At 40.3% G+C, this 14,778-nt stretch overlaps 1 protein-coding gene across 5 annotated transcripts in view; it reads right to left on the reverse strand.

Annotated features, from left to right (window-relative positions):
- Positions 1–14,778, reverse strand: part of LOC124143117 (E3 ubiquitin-protein ligase HECW2-like) — a 78,586-nt gene that overhangs the window by 31,277 nt on the left and 32,531 nt on the right. For 3 of the 5 annotated variants that reach the window (XM_048387974.1, XM_048387976.1, XM_046511945.2), the window contains exons 11-18: positions 13,369–13,519; positions 12,164–12,255; positions 11,377–11,501; positions 8,318–8,400; positions 7,012–7,114; positions 6,084–6,236; positions 4,189–4,237; positions 1,258–1,284 (exon numbers count right to left, since the gene is read on the reverse strand). In XM_048387974.1, coding sequence (XP_048243931.1) covers positions 1,258–1,284; positions 4,189–4,237; positions 6,084–6,236; positions 7,012–7,114; positions 8,318–8,400; positions 11,377–11,501; positions 12,164–12,255; positions 13,369–13,519 — 783 coding nt within the window. The remainder of the gene's footprint in view (positions 1–1,257; positions 1,285–4,188; positions 4,238–6,083; positions 6,237–7,011; positions 7,115–8,317; positions 8,401–11,376; positions 11,502–12,163; positions 12,256–13,368; positions 13,520–14,778) is intronic. The other 2 variants (XM_048387982.1, XM_048387980.1) reach the window with 1 other exon arrangement.

The following is a 14,778-nucleotide window of genomic DNA, read 5'->3' on the forward strand; positions in this document are numbered from 1 at the left end:
TTATACCACAGAACAGAAAGCTATCAAGTGTTAGTACTAACTCCATATATCAGTCATCCTCAATTATCCAGTGGATTATATCTCCTTTTTATTATTATAAATACCCAGGACCAACTGCCACTGTTGCTTCATTCTGAGAGTGGTTCGAATGAAACAATGCTAAAAGCCTTAACACTGAAAGTGTTTTGATTTGAATAAAAATTATCGTGGACACGCAAATTTGTGTGTTTATTCCCGCTGCACTCAGAAATAAGTAGGGCTAAGAAGAAGTAAACAAGGCTAGACCAGAGTGAGTGAGTGAGTGAGTATGGTTTTACGCCGCTTTTAGCAATATTCCAGCAATATCAAGGCGGGGGACACCAGAAACAGGCTTCACACATTGTACCCATGTCGGGAATCGAACCAGGGTCTTTGGTGTGACGAGCAAATGCTTTAACCACTAGGCTACCCGACCGCCCTGGCTGGACCAGACAATCCAGTGATTTATATTGTGAGCAATGATCCACACCAAGTAACGGAGACCACCTGATCCTCTTGGTTGCCCCTAACGACCAGCATAGGTTGCTGATCCTAAATCTCCCAAAGGGTGGCTTGCTAGTAACACGCCGCGATTTTAAATGTGGATCTCTGGTTTTCAGAAAAGCTTTTGATTGGCTGCTGATTTCAAGCTCATGGGTGAGAAAAATTGGTTAGGTTTGTGGCAAGGTGAAGTCACTTCCAAAACAGCTACAGTGGCGGGAGGGTCCAAGGTATTAGTCTTAATAAAATGGAGACTCTACCATGCATAATCGACGATGCATATACGCATGAGTATGTGACAGGGACAGGAGCCACACAGCAAGCAAGCAAACAGATAATAGTCAAATGTCCTCATTATATATCAAGTGATGCCTTATCAGTCAAAATAATGAGTGGATTTAATGGAAAATTGTCAATTTGAAAACAAATGTTGCTCATATATAATATAAGAACTGAACAAACGGTCTTCAAATGACATTTTTTGCATGTTTTTTTTTTTAATTCATCATAGAAGTGAGTGAGAGAGTATGGATTTACGCCACTTTTAGCAATATTCCAGCAATATCACGGCAGGGGACACCAAACATGGGCTTCACACATTGTACCCATGTCGGGAATCGAACCAGGGTCTTCGGCGTGACGAGCGAACGCTTTAACCACGAGTCTACCCGACCGCCCCCATGATAGTAGAAAAGATGGAGGAGAAGGAAGAGTAGTTTGAGCTTAATTCCCACTCACGTGTTGGTTTGCTAGCCTGCACATAGTCTGAAAACAAAAACCTTCCATCAACCATGCATTCACACAAAACAAGGTCCCGTAGACTATTATATACTACTCGACTTTTGTTAAGCATCATCCAAAATCCTTTCACTGACAAAGTGGGCTTGGCTAAGACAAGCATCCCAAGTGGAGTGATATCAAGTAGTGAACCAAAAGTTTCTTCTTGCTTTGTCAGGGATATATCTCGACCAGTCTAGCAGCAGCATGCAGCAAAGAAATTGAAATTGGAATTCCCGACTAATGTTAAGGCTTTGTAGCGGTGACTTGTAGTTTACTGACCAAAAAGGGGGAAGAGGATTTTATGCTTACTTTTTACATTGAATGCAATGTTAAAAAGCCTCTGAACTAATAAGAACATTGCAAAAATCCAAATTTAAAAAAAGAAAGCAATACTTTTCCTATATAGCCTTTCAAGTGCATTTCGTTTGGAATACCGTATTCGACGAAATAAGCGCCCAGGGCGATCTCAAAATTAGAAATAGGGGGCTCTTATTAGAAAATTATTTTAATGAAAAAAAAACAGAGTTGAAAGATAAATTTCATGGCAGATATATTTTTCCAGAATTTAATTGCCCATAATTATGGTGCATATAACACAGGAGTGCGTATTATACGTGAATGAATAAGTCTTGTTTACATTGATCAATCGGAAGGGGTGCTAATTGGGATTGTTGATTGGGATAGCCAATATATTAGCAAATATCGCTGTTGGCGCTGATTAGAGCGGGGCGCTTATTACGTCGAATACGGTACTACATAAAACCCCTGTGCTTAATAAAATTCTGAAGAAAGTCAAGGCAATAGAGAAATGCAAATTTCACTGATACCACAATTTAATCAAAGTCCTGCTGAGCCAATTGTTATTATAAAACTGTTGAGGTCAGAACAGGGTTTATATGGTGTTCTGTTTCGGTCAATGAAAAATTCAAGGCCGACACATGCCTATTATTCGTCTTTTAACTGAGACTTAATCCTGTACAAATCTGTTCATCCTTTTGTGGTTATCAAGGTAATCCTTAACAAAAGTAGAGTAGCATACACAGAATGAACACTTCACAGCTTCACAAATACTGCACAAGTAAACCAAAGTGACACAACAAACGGGAGCAGTGAAATACTGCATGCGTGGTGGCCAGCACAACACAGGGTGGAGACCTCACACAACACAAGCGATGAGAGTGAGAGCTCATTGCTGCATGGACTGATAACTGACACTGTGTGAATACAGGGGAGGGATTCCAATTAAAGGAATTTTTCAATTTTTAAAGATTGAGTGTTATAACTTTCTGATATTTGTGCTTTTCAGACACCGTCAATGTGGATTGGAAGCCAAAAACATGTTACATGGCTTCACTGTCGGCATGGTTAAGCAGCGTTAGAAATTGGCACTAGTCCTGTAGTCCTTACCAATCTGCCCAATAGTAAAGGTATCCTAAGGACTAGTAGAAATTGGCCCTTTTTAAGGATTTTGCTATATGTTATCATTATAAGGACTAGTGGACAAAATCTGTTAGTTTCTCACCCTGGTTAAGGACAATATGATACGATGAACAACTTGATAACATTATGCCATGGAATCAGGGATGGAAATTAATGCTCCCCAGTTGGCCTGAAGCTTGTAGAAATTACATTCTCAGCTCCTGGGGATAATAAAACCATTTTGGGCACCGGAAGGTTTTGCATTCACAATACCATCTCTTCCAACCGGGTACCTATTCACGGCTGGGTGAACATGCATAGTTTGGACAAAGTCACTTACCAAAGAGACATCATATGTTTCATAACATGTGATTCTGTGCGGGGCAGGACTAAAAACCCTTGAAATTATTTTGTTTAGGACAATTTTCATCACAACTGACAAAGAAGTCAGACCACCATCTAAGTTTTCAGCAAATGAGCTTTCACTCAAACAATATGAACTGTTAGTCCAGACTGAGACCACACAACTGTACAGGAATAACATTGTACTGCTCTACTTTGGTTAATCATATGCCACACACATAGTCACAAAATCATCCCTTGCAGTAGTACAATGCATATATTCCACTGAAGCGTGCTGTACACACCAAGTCACAAAACAATTGATTAGAAAATCTTTTACCTCATCACAACACTCGGCTAGTGGACATGACCAGCTTTACATGGGCAACACTTTATTTATTTATTTATTTATTTATTTACGTAAAAATAAATCTTACTTCTATCTTACTCAGCATACAGTTATCAGCTTGGGTATTTTGAACAAAATACTATAATATTGTGTAGCTCAATATAATCTGTTTTATTGGCATCAAATTAATCAGCTTTGCAATGTTGAAAAAAATAAATACATGAAGCTACTAGTTAGAGATAGGTTTCTTTTGTCGGTAAGTCATTTGCCAATATATAATGCATCGGATCAATCACTGTTTAAAACACTAAAAGTTCCTTTTTTGTTTGACCTTCGGAGATATATTTTCTTAGTTTTTCTAATCCGTCAAAGACAGAGTGATCAGAAATAAAACAAACATGCTTTACTTCCAATTTTGGGTCAGATTGGTTTGATTTGTAAACCCCAAAATATAATAAGTTACTCCTTATTTCCCAACTTTCACAGTCAACAGTCACAAGATCAGTGAATACAAGTAAATATTAGATCCCCACCCCCCACCCCCACCCCAGAAAAAACCCCACAAAAACAAACAAAATCTGAGAATCTCCTGGACTCAAATATAGATTGATCAGGCCAAAACATTGTAATCAAAATTAGATTTGCAGTAAGGCCCACTGTTGAAGAGGTAGAGTGATGAGGTGAAGCTAGCCATGTCCACATGCCCACACACAGGACATTATGATGAGGATGAGGATGATGATGATGATGATGATGATGATGAGGATGATGAGGTTTACCTGTAGGGATGACAGTGTCAGCCACGGGCTGCCGGGGTGGGGGCACAGGCTGAAACACACGAAAACAGCTCATGTGCATTGTGTCCTGGTAGTTGTATATTCCACAGGCAGGAACAACAGGGATGGTGTCAATCATTCGTGATGCATTTCAGACATGTTTCGAATAATCAGAGAATAACCTACAAGCTACGAGGAAGTACGGAATATCTGGGACAGATAGATAATCCGTAATTTCAATATGCGCATAGGTTATCCTTTATATTACCTATACTAATTTTTATGAGAAAAAGTAGAAATAAGTGGAGATATAAACTCACTTAGCTGATTGTTTAAACAATAAACATAACAAATTACATATCAAATAAAATAAAAACAAGCTATTGTTTAAACGATAAATAATTACATACTAAATAAAATAAAAACAAGCAAGAAATTCTCTCGAATTTTATGATTAATTCTTAACAGTGCCTCATTTTCAATTACATGTATTTGTGATAATTTGTTCACATGAGGTCACTGTGCTATGGTCGCATTGAACAAGACAATCAACATGAAGCAGAAATTACATTGCTCAGTAAGAATAACTTTCACTGCATATTGTCTCTATGACGGCAGTTTATCAAAATGGTGGGAAGGGGAGAGTGGCAATTTCTAACATGTAGTTTAAATAGTTTCTCAATAAACAATATCAAAATGCTGTAATTTCATTGGCTGATAAAAAGCTTGCATAACTTGATTGGCTGAGAATGCAGGGATGAAACTCAACCGGAGACATCTACTAGCCTGAATGACAACGTATATAAGGACACCCCTAAAACACCAGAAATTCTACTAGCCCTCACGATTTTTGTACCATGATGTTTGTTTGTTTGTTTGTTTGCTGTTTAATGCCACACTCAGCAGTATTCCAACTGTATGATGGCTGTAAATAATCCAGCGATTGACATCATGAACATCAATCCATGCAATTGGGATATGATGACATGCATCTACCAAGTCAGCAAGCCTGACCACCCGATCCTGTTGGTTGTCGTTACGACAACCACAGTCGCCTTTTACAGCAAGCATGGGTTGCTGAAGACCAATTCTACACTGGATCTTCACGGGTATCCTGTAACGTGAGATAACTTACTTGGGTTAGCAAGTTTGCATCCCTGGAATATGTTTATTGTTTCATTCATGTATATAAGGTATATAACTTGCTCCACAATCGTCATGTTGCAAACAATTACAAAATGGCATCTTGCACCCATATTATGGGATGCTTTAATCACAATCTATGGGGTCACACTTTAGCAGGCTCCTCGCAGCAAGTGAGATAATTGGTGTCAAGCGTTTCCCTGACTACCGCGGACCACACCCATCACATATACAAGAGAGGGTAGGCCGATTTGTGTACACGTTGCCTGCGACTGAGTATTTGATATGCATAGTCACGAACATAAAACATATGAATACATGTCATGAAAAATTAAGGCATATAATTTCTCATGACTTTTTCGGCATTAATTTTGTGCCCATATGTCAAATATGTCCAGTAAATGCTGTAAATAGTTATTAACATTTGAGAAAAGTGGGGATTCATATTATTCACTGAAACAAAGCTGGAAACAAAAATATTTCTTTTCATCATCCAACTTGCTTATTTTTCTATATAATCATCAATTTATGGTCTTGTAAAGTAAAAATTCAATATTTTTTTCAAACTGGTTGGGTCACCGGACATTTTATGGTTCCCCAAAAACAGAAATCTAATTTAACCTAGTCAGCAACTATGGTGGTATGCATTAAACCTGGAAAGATAACTCCATTAAAATCTGGACAATCTTCTGTCTTGACTTTCACTGGATCTGATATTAAAACTGATCTGTTCATATGCCTTTGTTCTGACTTACAGCGTCGAGTCTGAGCGGGTCATTCCTTGCAGCTCTGCTGGGTCCTCTAGGTATTGGCGTCTGCAGGAAATCCGGGTTGATTGGAGGGATGTCTGTTGGCAGGCGCGGGTCGATAAATGTTGTTGTTCGGTAGGCATGGTCAATGAAAAATGCCTATGAACAGAAAAATACTATTGACAAATTGAACCGTACTTGAACATGTATTTAACCACAAATAATTCAGTTTGCAACCATGCATAAGAATGGGACCGAAAAGTGAGACACTGGACAATAAAGGCAATCTGTGCGATTGACCATCATAAATTGTTTGAGTGTCAGTCACAATGACCTAATCACACATCAGTGCTGTTTTTTAACCCTAATAATTGTCACACTGTCAAAAAAATTCTGCAATTGTTGACAAAGTCTGACTTACTTTAACAAAAATATTCAGTTTTCAACACAATGTAAGAGTGAATGAAAGTTGAATATTGCCAATCAGCAAAATTTCACCTGTATCATGACAGCCCCAATATAACCCAGTCTGGACCATGATAATATGTGGTCGACAGAATAAGCAATGACCAATGCCATCAGGGCACAGTGACATGCAATTAGCCAGGGTGGGATAAGGAGGGAGGGAGGGAGGGACGGAGGGGTGTGGGTGAGTGAGTGAGTGAGTGAGTGAGTGAGTGAGTGAGTAAAAAAAGGAGCTTCTTCCTCATAACTGTCCTATTATCAGTGAGATCCCAGCCCTCTACAAAGTCATAACATCAGTTATAACTACATATATTAGCATAAACTGGAAATATTTCTATTCCAATTTGGAACTCTTCACTGACATTTGCTGCAGATTTGGTTCCAAATATCGTCGTTTCAGCAGGTCTAGGTACACCCCTGCAGCGAGTGAATGAGTGAAAATGATTGAAAGAGCTTTCACAACACCCACCTTCCCTGTTCTGTCAAACTTCATCTCCCACCCCCGGGGCAGCTCCTTCTCACCGTCAGCGAACAGGTTCAGGAAGGTCACAAGGTCACGGTTATGCTGATACCTAGAAAAAACAATCCATTAATTCTTCACGTTTAAAGAAATCATTCTTGTTCAAATGCCACATTGCATAAAAAACTTTTTCCACATATATACAAAATATATGAACAGCTGAAAACTGATGAATCTATGAAAAGCCTCTGAAGCAAGGTCTTCAGCAACCCATGCTTGACGTAAAAGGCGACTAACGGAATTGGGTGGTCAGGCTCGCTGACTTGGTTTATACACATCTTCGTATCCCAATTGCGTGGATCGATGTTTATCACTGGATTGTCTGGCCCAGACTTGATTATTTACAGACCGTCATCATATAGCTGGAATATTGCTGAGGGCAGCGTTAAAAGACAAACAAATGTAACAAGATATATAAACCATAGGTCCAGTATCAAGTACCACTTAGCAACAATGTTCCCTTATGACAAGCCTGTGCCTGTATTGCCCTTTACATCTAGGCACGTTCCACAGTTCAACCAAATTGCCACCTTTTTTAAAGGCATTTTCAAGGCAATGATCACAATTTGCAAGGCAAAAGTAAGACCCAAGCATGCTTTCAAACAGAATTCCTACTTCTCGACATTTCAAGGTCGGATGGTTTAATAAACATCTCCCCCCTCCACCCCACCCCATCCCACTGCCACCCCCAAAAACGCACACAGAGTTCTCAATTTTCTAAGTACCCAATGCGCTTATTATGGCAGTGAATAAGGTATATGTTTCATGGAGTGAAACCGTATTAATAGAGTAGTTTTAACCAAACTTTATGAGTAATGTTTCCATGTGATTGAGTGAGTTTGGCTGAAGGCCACTTTGAGAAATATATCTGCAATATCACAGCCTGACAGCTGTTCCATGGGAGAGTGAGTGAGTGGGTATGACTTTACGCCGCTTTTAGCAATATTCCAGCAATATCACAGCGGGGGACACCAGAAATGGGCTTCATACATTGTACCCATGTCGGGAATCGAACCCGGGTCTTCGGCGTGACGAGCGAACGATTTAACCAATAGGCTACCCGACCGCCCCTGTTACATGGGAGAAAATGTGGCCTTGGTGATAGCTGAATACCTCTACAAGGTTCCCCAGAAGACTAGACTAACAGGGTGTGGACTGATGAAGTATAACATCTTTTTCATTCAAATGCTTTAAACAAAATGTTGAAGTCAACATGCTTTTATATCAACTCAGATCAAGTACAGTCTTTACAAACCTTTCAAAAGCGTTCTGGTCACGTCGGATGCGAGTGATCATGTGTTTCAGAGTTCCATTCCGGTTGTAATCTGCCATTGCAGCCTGTAACAACAAGTGACGCTCACAGAACTAGATTCCCTACAGGGCATGGACAGACAGAAAACAATGTGCAGCACTTCCAATCTCATTAAAATCAGATCTTAGTTCTCGTTATCGCTAAACAAAGGTCTGAGGACATCCCATTACGGACCTTTCATCCAACCATCAGAGCGTCGCTTACCAGATCATGAAAGTGACAGTCGAAATGTGTTTTCTAATCATGCAACCACAATATATTTAACACGGGGTACTCCGAACGACAGTTACGGGTTTTATGATTATATCCATACAATCTAGGCCATCTATAAGCCATTCCAGCATGTTTCTCTCATCAGTTTTAAACTTTTTAATCGAGAATACGTCAAAATATGTTTCGAAGCGTAGTCGCCAGTTTGAAACTAGTGTCGTAAAACTCGAGAAAGCTGCCATCTGATTGGCCAATGTCGATTTCTTGTCAGTCATTTCACTGGTCGGTCAAAATTCGCGAAAGTTCGTTCTGACGTGACCCATAATGGGATGTCCTCAGATCTTTGTTTAGCGGTAGCGAAAACTAAGATCTGATTTTAATGAGATTGCAGCACTTCTCACCAAGATGCTTGATTGTCTCACATTACCATCTTTCTGTGGCAAGGGAGTTAACTGACTTAGCCCTGTTTCCATCCTTGCCGAACGTGGCTGGAAATTCTGGGCTCCCTTGAGCCACCAGTGGCTATTACAAGTTACGTCCCTTTTATGTCACCTAGTGCACCTAGTGCATCACATCATGTGAGACCCTCCTAAGAAAAACATGACAAGATTTTCATGCTCTGCAAATCCTGCAATCGAACAAATTCAGCACGGCAGTTGAGTTGTTGTTTATGAACTGGATGTCGATATCATTAAGTGATTTTGATTAGACTATGCATAGACTCCTTAGTGCAGCCAAAATATAACTACATAATTCCAGCCTAGTTCAACAACTTTTAAAGTCACTTAACTCACTTGCCTCGAGGAGATGCACAAAAGATGCAGACAGTAAAATATACGCACAGATATAGCATCCAAGATCATTCAGCATTTTCCCCATTCGAATACATGTATATGATAACTATATGATATGATATGATTTTTTTTACAACTATAACTTCATTTTACTAATTATTCATTTTCCACTTTCATTACTAACCCTTTTACGTTGAGGAGAGGTGAAATGGAGTGTAGGTGAGGAGAAATGGGGTTAAACGTCGCGTCCAAGATTATTTCACTTTTATAGCGACGTGCATGCATATGTGTGTGTGTGTGTGGGTGTGGCTGCTTGTACTAGTCCGGACTGATGCTGATTTATAGTGCTAGCTCACTGAGATACCATGCCGCAGTTTAACATGAATACCCCACTCAGACACAGTATACTGACTCCGAGCTAACCAGTCCTTGTTCTATCCCCTTAAGGCCAAGTGCCAGACAGGGTAACAACAAGTACGATCTTTTAACGTCTTTAGGTATGACGCGGTCGGGGATCAAACCCCGGACCCTCCGCTCCCCAGACGCTCTACCACTAGACCACGGAGGCGGTCTTGAAATGGAGTGTAACATCACGTTCAACATGATTTTACTCCTAAATTGATATGCATGCAAGCGTGTGTTTGCCACAGAGTAACTGCTCTTTTGGATAATAGTTCAGAATAGACATAAATTAAAAATAACATGCTTGAACGGACAAGGCCTTGAGAAATAGTCCACAAGTCCAAATGCATCAGAAGAATCTCATAAATGAACTTCTAGCAGTAAAGATGTTTCACAGTTTAAAGATGGGGTAAGGGAGTCAGTTCTTATGCTAAAGAAATTTTTAATTTAACTGGACAGCTATTTTCAGCATCATGTCTTCTGAACCCATCTTCCCGAGGCAAACGTGTCCACTAGCTTATATCAAAGACTAGTTTGTACCCATGCAAAATCAAGGCCACTTTTCTTGGCTTGACCCTGGCGCCACCTGGCGTAGAACACGAGTTGTGCTCCTTGCAATGAAAACATGATATCGCTGTCAGATCTCGTATAGCTTCATAAAGATGGCAACTACCATAGGCAACGACCTAAAAAAACAGTCGCGATTTCATCCCTGACACAAAAACAAAGGCAATCGTCGGGGGGTTTAAAGATGAAAAAACATATTGGTATCAACAAAGACAGGCAGCAGTAAATCCAGTCGTGGATGTGGATTTTGTAAAACATTCTCTGATTGGACTATCGATATGTGCGACAGTCCAAACATATTTAGCACAGGAAAGTGGGCTTGATGTAGCAAGAGTGGAAACAAGACTTTGATAAAAAGGCTAGTGGATGCTCTTGCCTCAGGAAGATGGTCCGAACCGGGCTCAAACCTAAACTATGGCAGTGAATGATTTGAGGGTATGTTTAGCATTAGTGAGTGAGTGAGTGAGTGAGTGAATATGGTTTTAAGCCGCTTTTAGCAATATTCCAGCAATATCACGGCAGGGGGACACAAGAAATGGGCTTCACACATTGTACCCATGTCGGGATTCAAACCCGGGTCTTCGGCGTTACAAGCGAATGCTTTAACCACTAGGCTACCCGGCCGCCCGTTTAGCATTAGAGATTTGAGACATACAGCATTAATAAACACACTAGAAAATCAAGGATACAGACAATGTGGCTTTTCACTGTTTTTTGTGTGAAAAGATGTCATATTTTTATCCACATCAGAATAACAGATTGGTTTATTTTCTTGAACAATGACCATGCTGACTGATTCTCATCCAAAACGTCTTTAAGATTTTCTTATATTGGTAAAAGAAAGTCCTATCAAAAGTTCATCTCATGGAAATGTCTTTATTTATGCCATGTCTCCAGCAAAGTTCCCGCCGTCATATAGCTGGAATATTGCTGAGTGCGGCATTAAACAACCAACCAACCAACCAACCAGCAAAGTCCCTGCATAAGTGACATATGATTGATGACCCTGTGTAAAGGAACGCTACTCACCTCATTTGCCTGCAACATAGGGAAGAAGTCTGGTCGTGTAAGAAACTTGATGGCAGGCAGTTTGTGGATGGTTCTCTCTGCTAGCGGCATGGCCTGGGGGGAACTCTCCGTCGATGCAGGTGCGGCTGTAGTACAGAGGAGGTAACTCATGGTAATTATTGTAGAACATGTTTGCAGAGGGCTTGAACCTGTCTTTCATGACCATGGAATCTTGAATTCTCCAATAAGAGATTTCAATTTTGTGATGTCAAATAATGTCATATTTCTGGACAACCCCAAACATTGCCAAAAGACTAGCCCGAACTTGGCTCTTGGAAATCAATTTTCAGTACATTTTATTGTTATTATGTGGGCTATTATTAGTTGATCTTATCATGCTCATCAATCCAAAATCACTTTACTAGACTCAGGCTTCAGAGTAGTGGTCAAGGTCGCAGACAAAATAATCAATCTGATAAAAAAAAGCTGATCTGTATTAGTTTGTAAACCTGCCAAAGTGAACTTAATCAAATCCATTTGTGAGTGAGTGAGTGAGTATGGTTTTACTCCGCTTTTAGCAATATTCAAGCAATATCACGGTAGGGGACACCAGAAATGGGCTTTACACATTGTACCCATGTCGGAAATCGAACCCGGGTCTTCGGCGTGATGAGCAAACGCTTTAACCACTAGGCTACCTGACCGCCCCCATTTGTGAAAGGATACCGAATGAATCAGATCTATCCTGTATCATATTGTTGACTGACAACTTGATTCACATCATGGTGGAGGCAATATCTATACATACCTGCTCCAGGTGAAGCTGTGTCCGACCCCGACGATGTGTTCTCGGGGTCGGTCTGACGACTTGCTGTTATTGTCCTCCGTATACTCTGGTACCTGTAATCAATGACAATCACAATCTCATCAACCTCGATTATCCAGAGTATCATATGTCGGTTCTATTTTGATAATGCCTTGGATCCATTTGCTACAATAGCTTCATTCTTGAGTCCATTCCAATGACATGATGCTAACAATAGCCATCTGATCAAACTGCTCTGTTCCTCCATGATCTGAAAAGTGTTTATATCATCTGTTGGTTGGTTTGTTGTTTTACGACGCACTCAGCAATATTCCAGCTATATGACGACAGTGTGTAAATAATTGAGTCTGGACCAGACAATCCAGTGATTGATATCATGAGCATCGATCCATGCAATTGGGATCGATGACATGCGAGTCAGCGAGCCTGACCACCCAATCCCGTTAGTCGCCTCTTTCCACAAGCATAGTCGCCTTTTACGGCAAGCATGAGTTGCTGAAGACCTATTCTACACCGGATCTTCACGGGTCTTCACTCATGCCATCTAATGGGAATACCTGATAGCATCTGAACTTTCTTCCCCTTTCTTAAAACTAGTCCATTCTAGCATAGAACTAGCCCTATCTAGATGCGGTAACTGCACCCCTGTGCTGCTCCCTATTAAGGACTATTGTATTGACATGTCACTACACAGAACTACGGGCTGCCCTGTAATTTAAGATTCAATTCAATGATCATAGGTTTCTGCAACACCTAGGGGACACAACTGTGCACAGCGAATAGCGATTCTTAGAAGACTGCGCCATCTGTGCCATCAGACACTAGTAGTCCAGTCAGTCTACCCAAATATAGACCCAACCCACCACAAAATGCAACAGAAACGATTTCAACTGATTTACACTTAGAATTGATCCCTTTGTAACATATAAAAAGTCTACCAAAGTCGGAGTGGTGGAACAAGGTCAAATTTGACCCCGAAGGTCAGGAGGGTCAAGGCCAGTCTGAAGCACTCATGTGAGATTATGATTTTTTTCATTTCTGTTTCAATTGTGTCATGATGCATATCAAATATCTCTTCGTAAGCTTTTCAGAAATATATACTTTGTCAATGTGAGATATATACATCTTTAGACATTTTGATGTGACAGATCAGTTTGTGTGGTCCAACACTTGTCCCATGCACCCACCTCCTGTCCAGCTGCTGTCTCTGTTCCGAGCTGATGGTTGGGCGGCGATGAGCAACAACATGTCCGACCTGGGGCCGCTGCCACGTTGTTGTTCGGTTGTTGTGATCGATGTAGAATATCCGCCCATGACTGTCGACCCGTGCCTCCCAGCCTGGTGGGGGAGAGGAATTCATATAACAACACCTGAGACACCTGTAATTACTACAACACAGGGTTAATCACTCACATAAGGTGTGACATCACAGAATATACTCAAAGTTAAAAGTAACTGTGCTCTTATTTATCATGTTTAATCACATTCTTTTTCCTATAATTTTTATCTCCCTCAGAATGACACACAGCAAACGGCTATTCATACAGTTTGCACATCAGTTTTTCGATTCATACCTCAATGAACCAAAAAAAACCAGTCAATCCTTAAATGAACTGGTTACTCTATTTAATCATGTTCTATTTATAGCATATCACGATCTCACAAACTGATGATTCAAGTATCATATGTACCAAAGTATCGTTGATATTGTAGGTATCGGTGAATTGTTACAGCCCTATTATCAACATAGGTAAATTCATATGTTCAGTTGCAATAACTTTATACAATCACAGTTACTTTTGCATTTGAGCATACATCCATGTTTGACATTGAAAGATTGCTACATCCACCACATATCTACAACAACAGGAAATAGGCAAAACAAAACATGCATATTACTTCATGTCAAATCAGGCAAAACAGAGGATCATTTTCAATCAAATAAACAATAAATATTGGATGAATGAACAAATTCTCTCTTACCATGATGGCACTGTTGATCAGTGTGCTTGTCAACTTCTATAAAACTTGTGTATTTGAAAACAAAATTTAGACACACCTATTCCTTCACCGAGACACATAGAAATACAGCGGAATCTGTCTAAACTGGACTTCCTTCATTCCGGATTCCAGTCTCAAGTCCTGTAATTTATCTTGTAAATGATCCGGTCTCTTATCTGGATAAACTTCCCAAATCTCACTTGCACATCTGGTTAGATGTTCAGTTAACAATTCCTTCACAACATAGATTGATGCCGAATATTACTTGGTATAGGCCAAGATTGAATCTAATTTTGGTGAACAAACCAATCAAACAGTTCCATTTAATAGTGAGTGAGTTGGGTTTAACGCCGCTTTTAACAGTATTCCAGTTATATCATGGCATGCCAGCTTAATTTTGGAGGAAAGCCCAAAGTGATGCAGGTATCAGACGTTTACCACTTCGTAGAAAACCCACTAGCACTGACAAACCTAGAAACATAATCGGGGCGAACCAGGATTCCAACCCACAATCATAGGTTTCGGGCGTGCCCAAGGGCGAATCGTGGCGCCTTAGACGACTGGGCCACCCGTGCCCCCAGTTACATTTAATAAGA

The sequence above is a fragment of the Haliotis rufescens genome, unplaced genomic scaffold (genome assembly GCF_023055435.1).
Source record: "Haliotis rufescens isolate VD_foot unplaced genomic scaffold, xgHalRufe1.0.p SCAF_10, whole genome shotgun sequence".
In the NCBI taxonomy this organism is placed as follows: domain Eukaryota; kingdom Metazoa; phylum Mollusca; class Gastropoda; order Lepetellida; family Haliotidae; genus Haliotis; species Haliotis rufescens.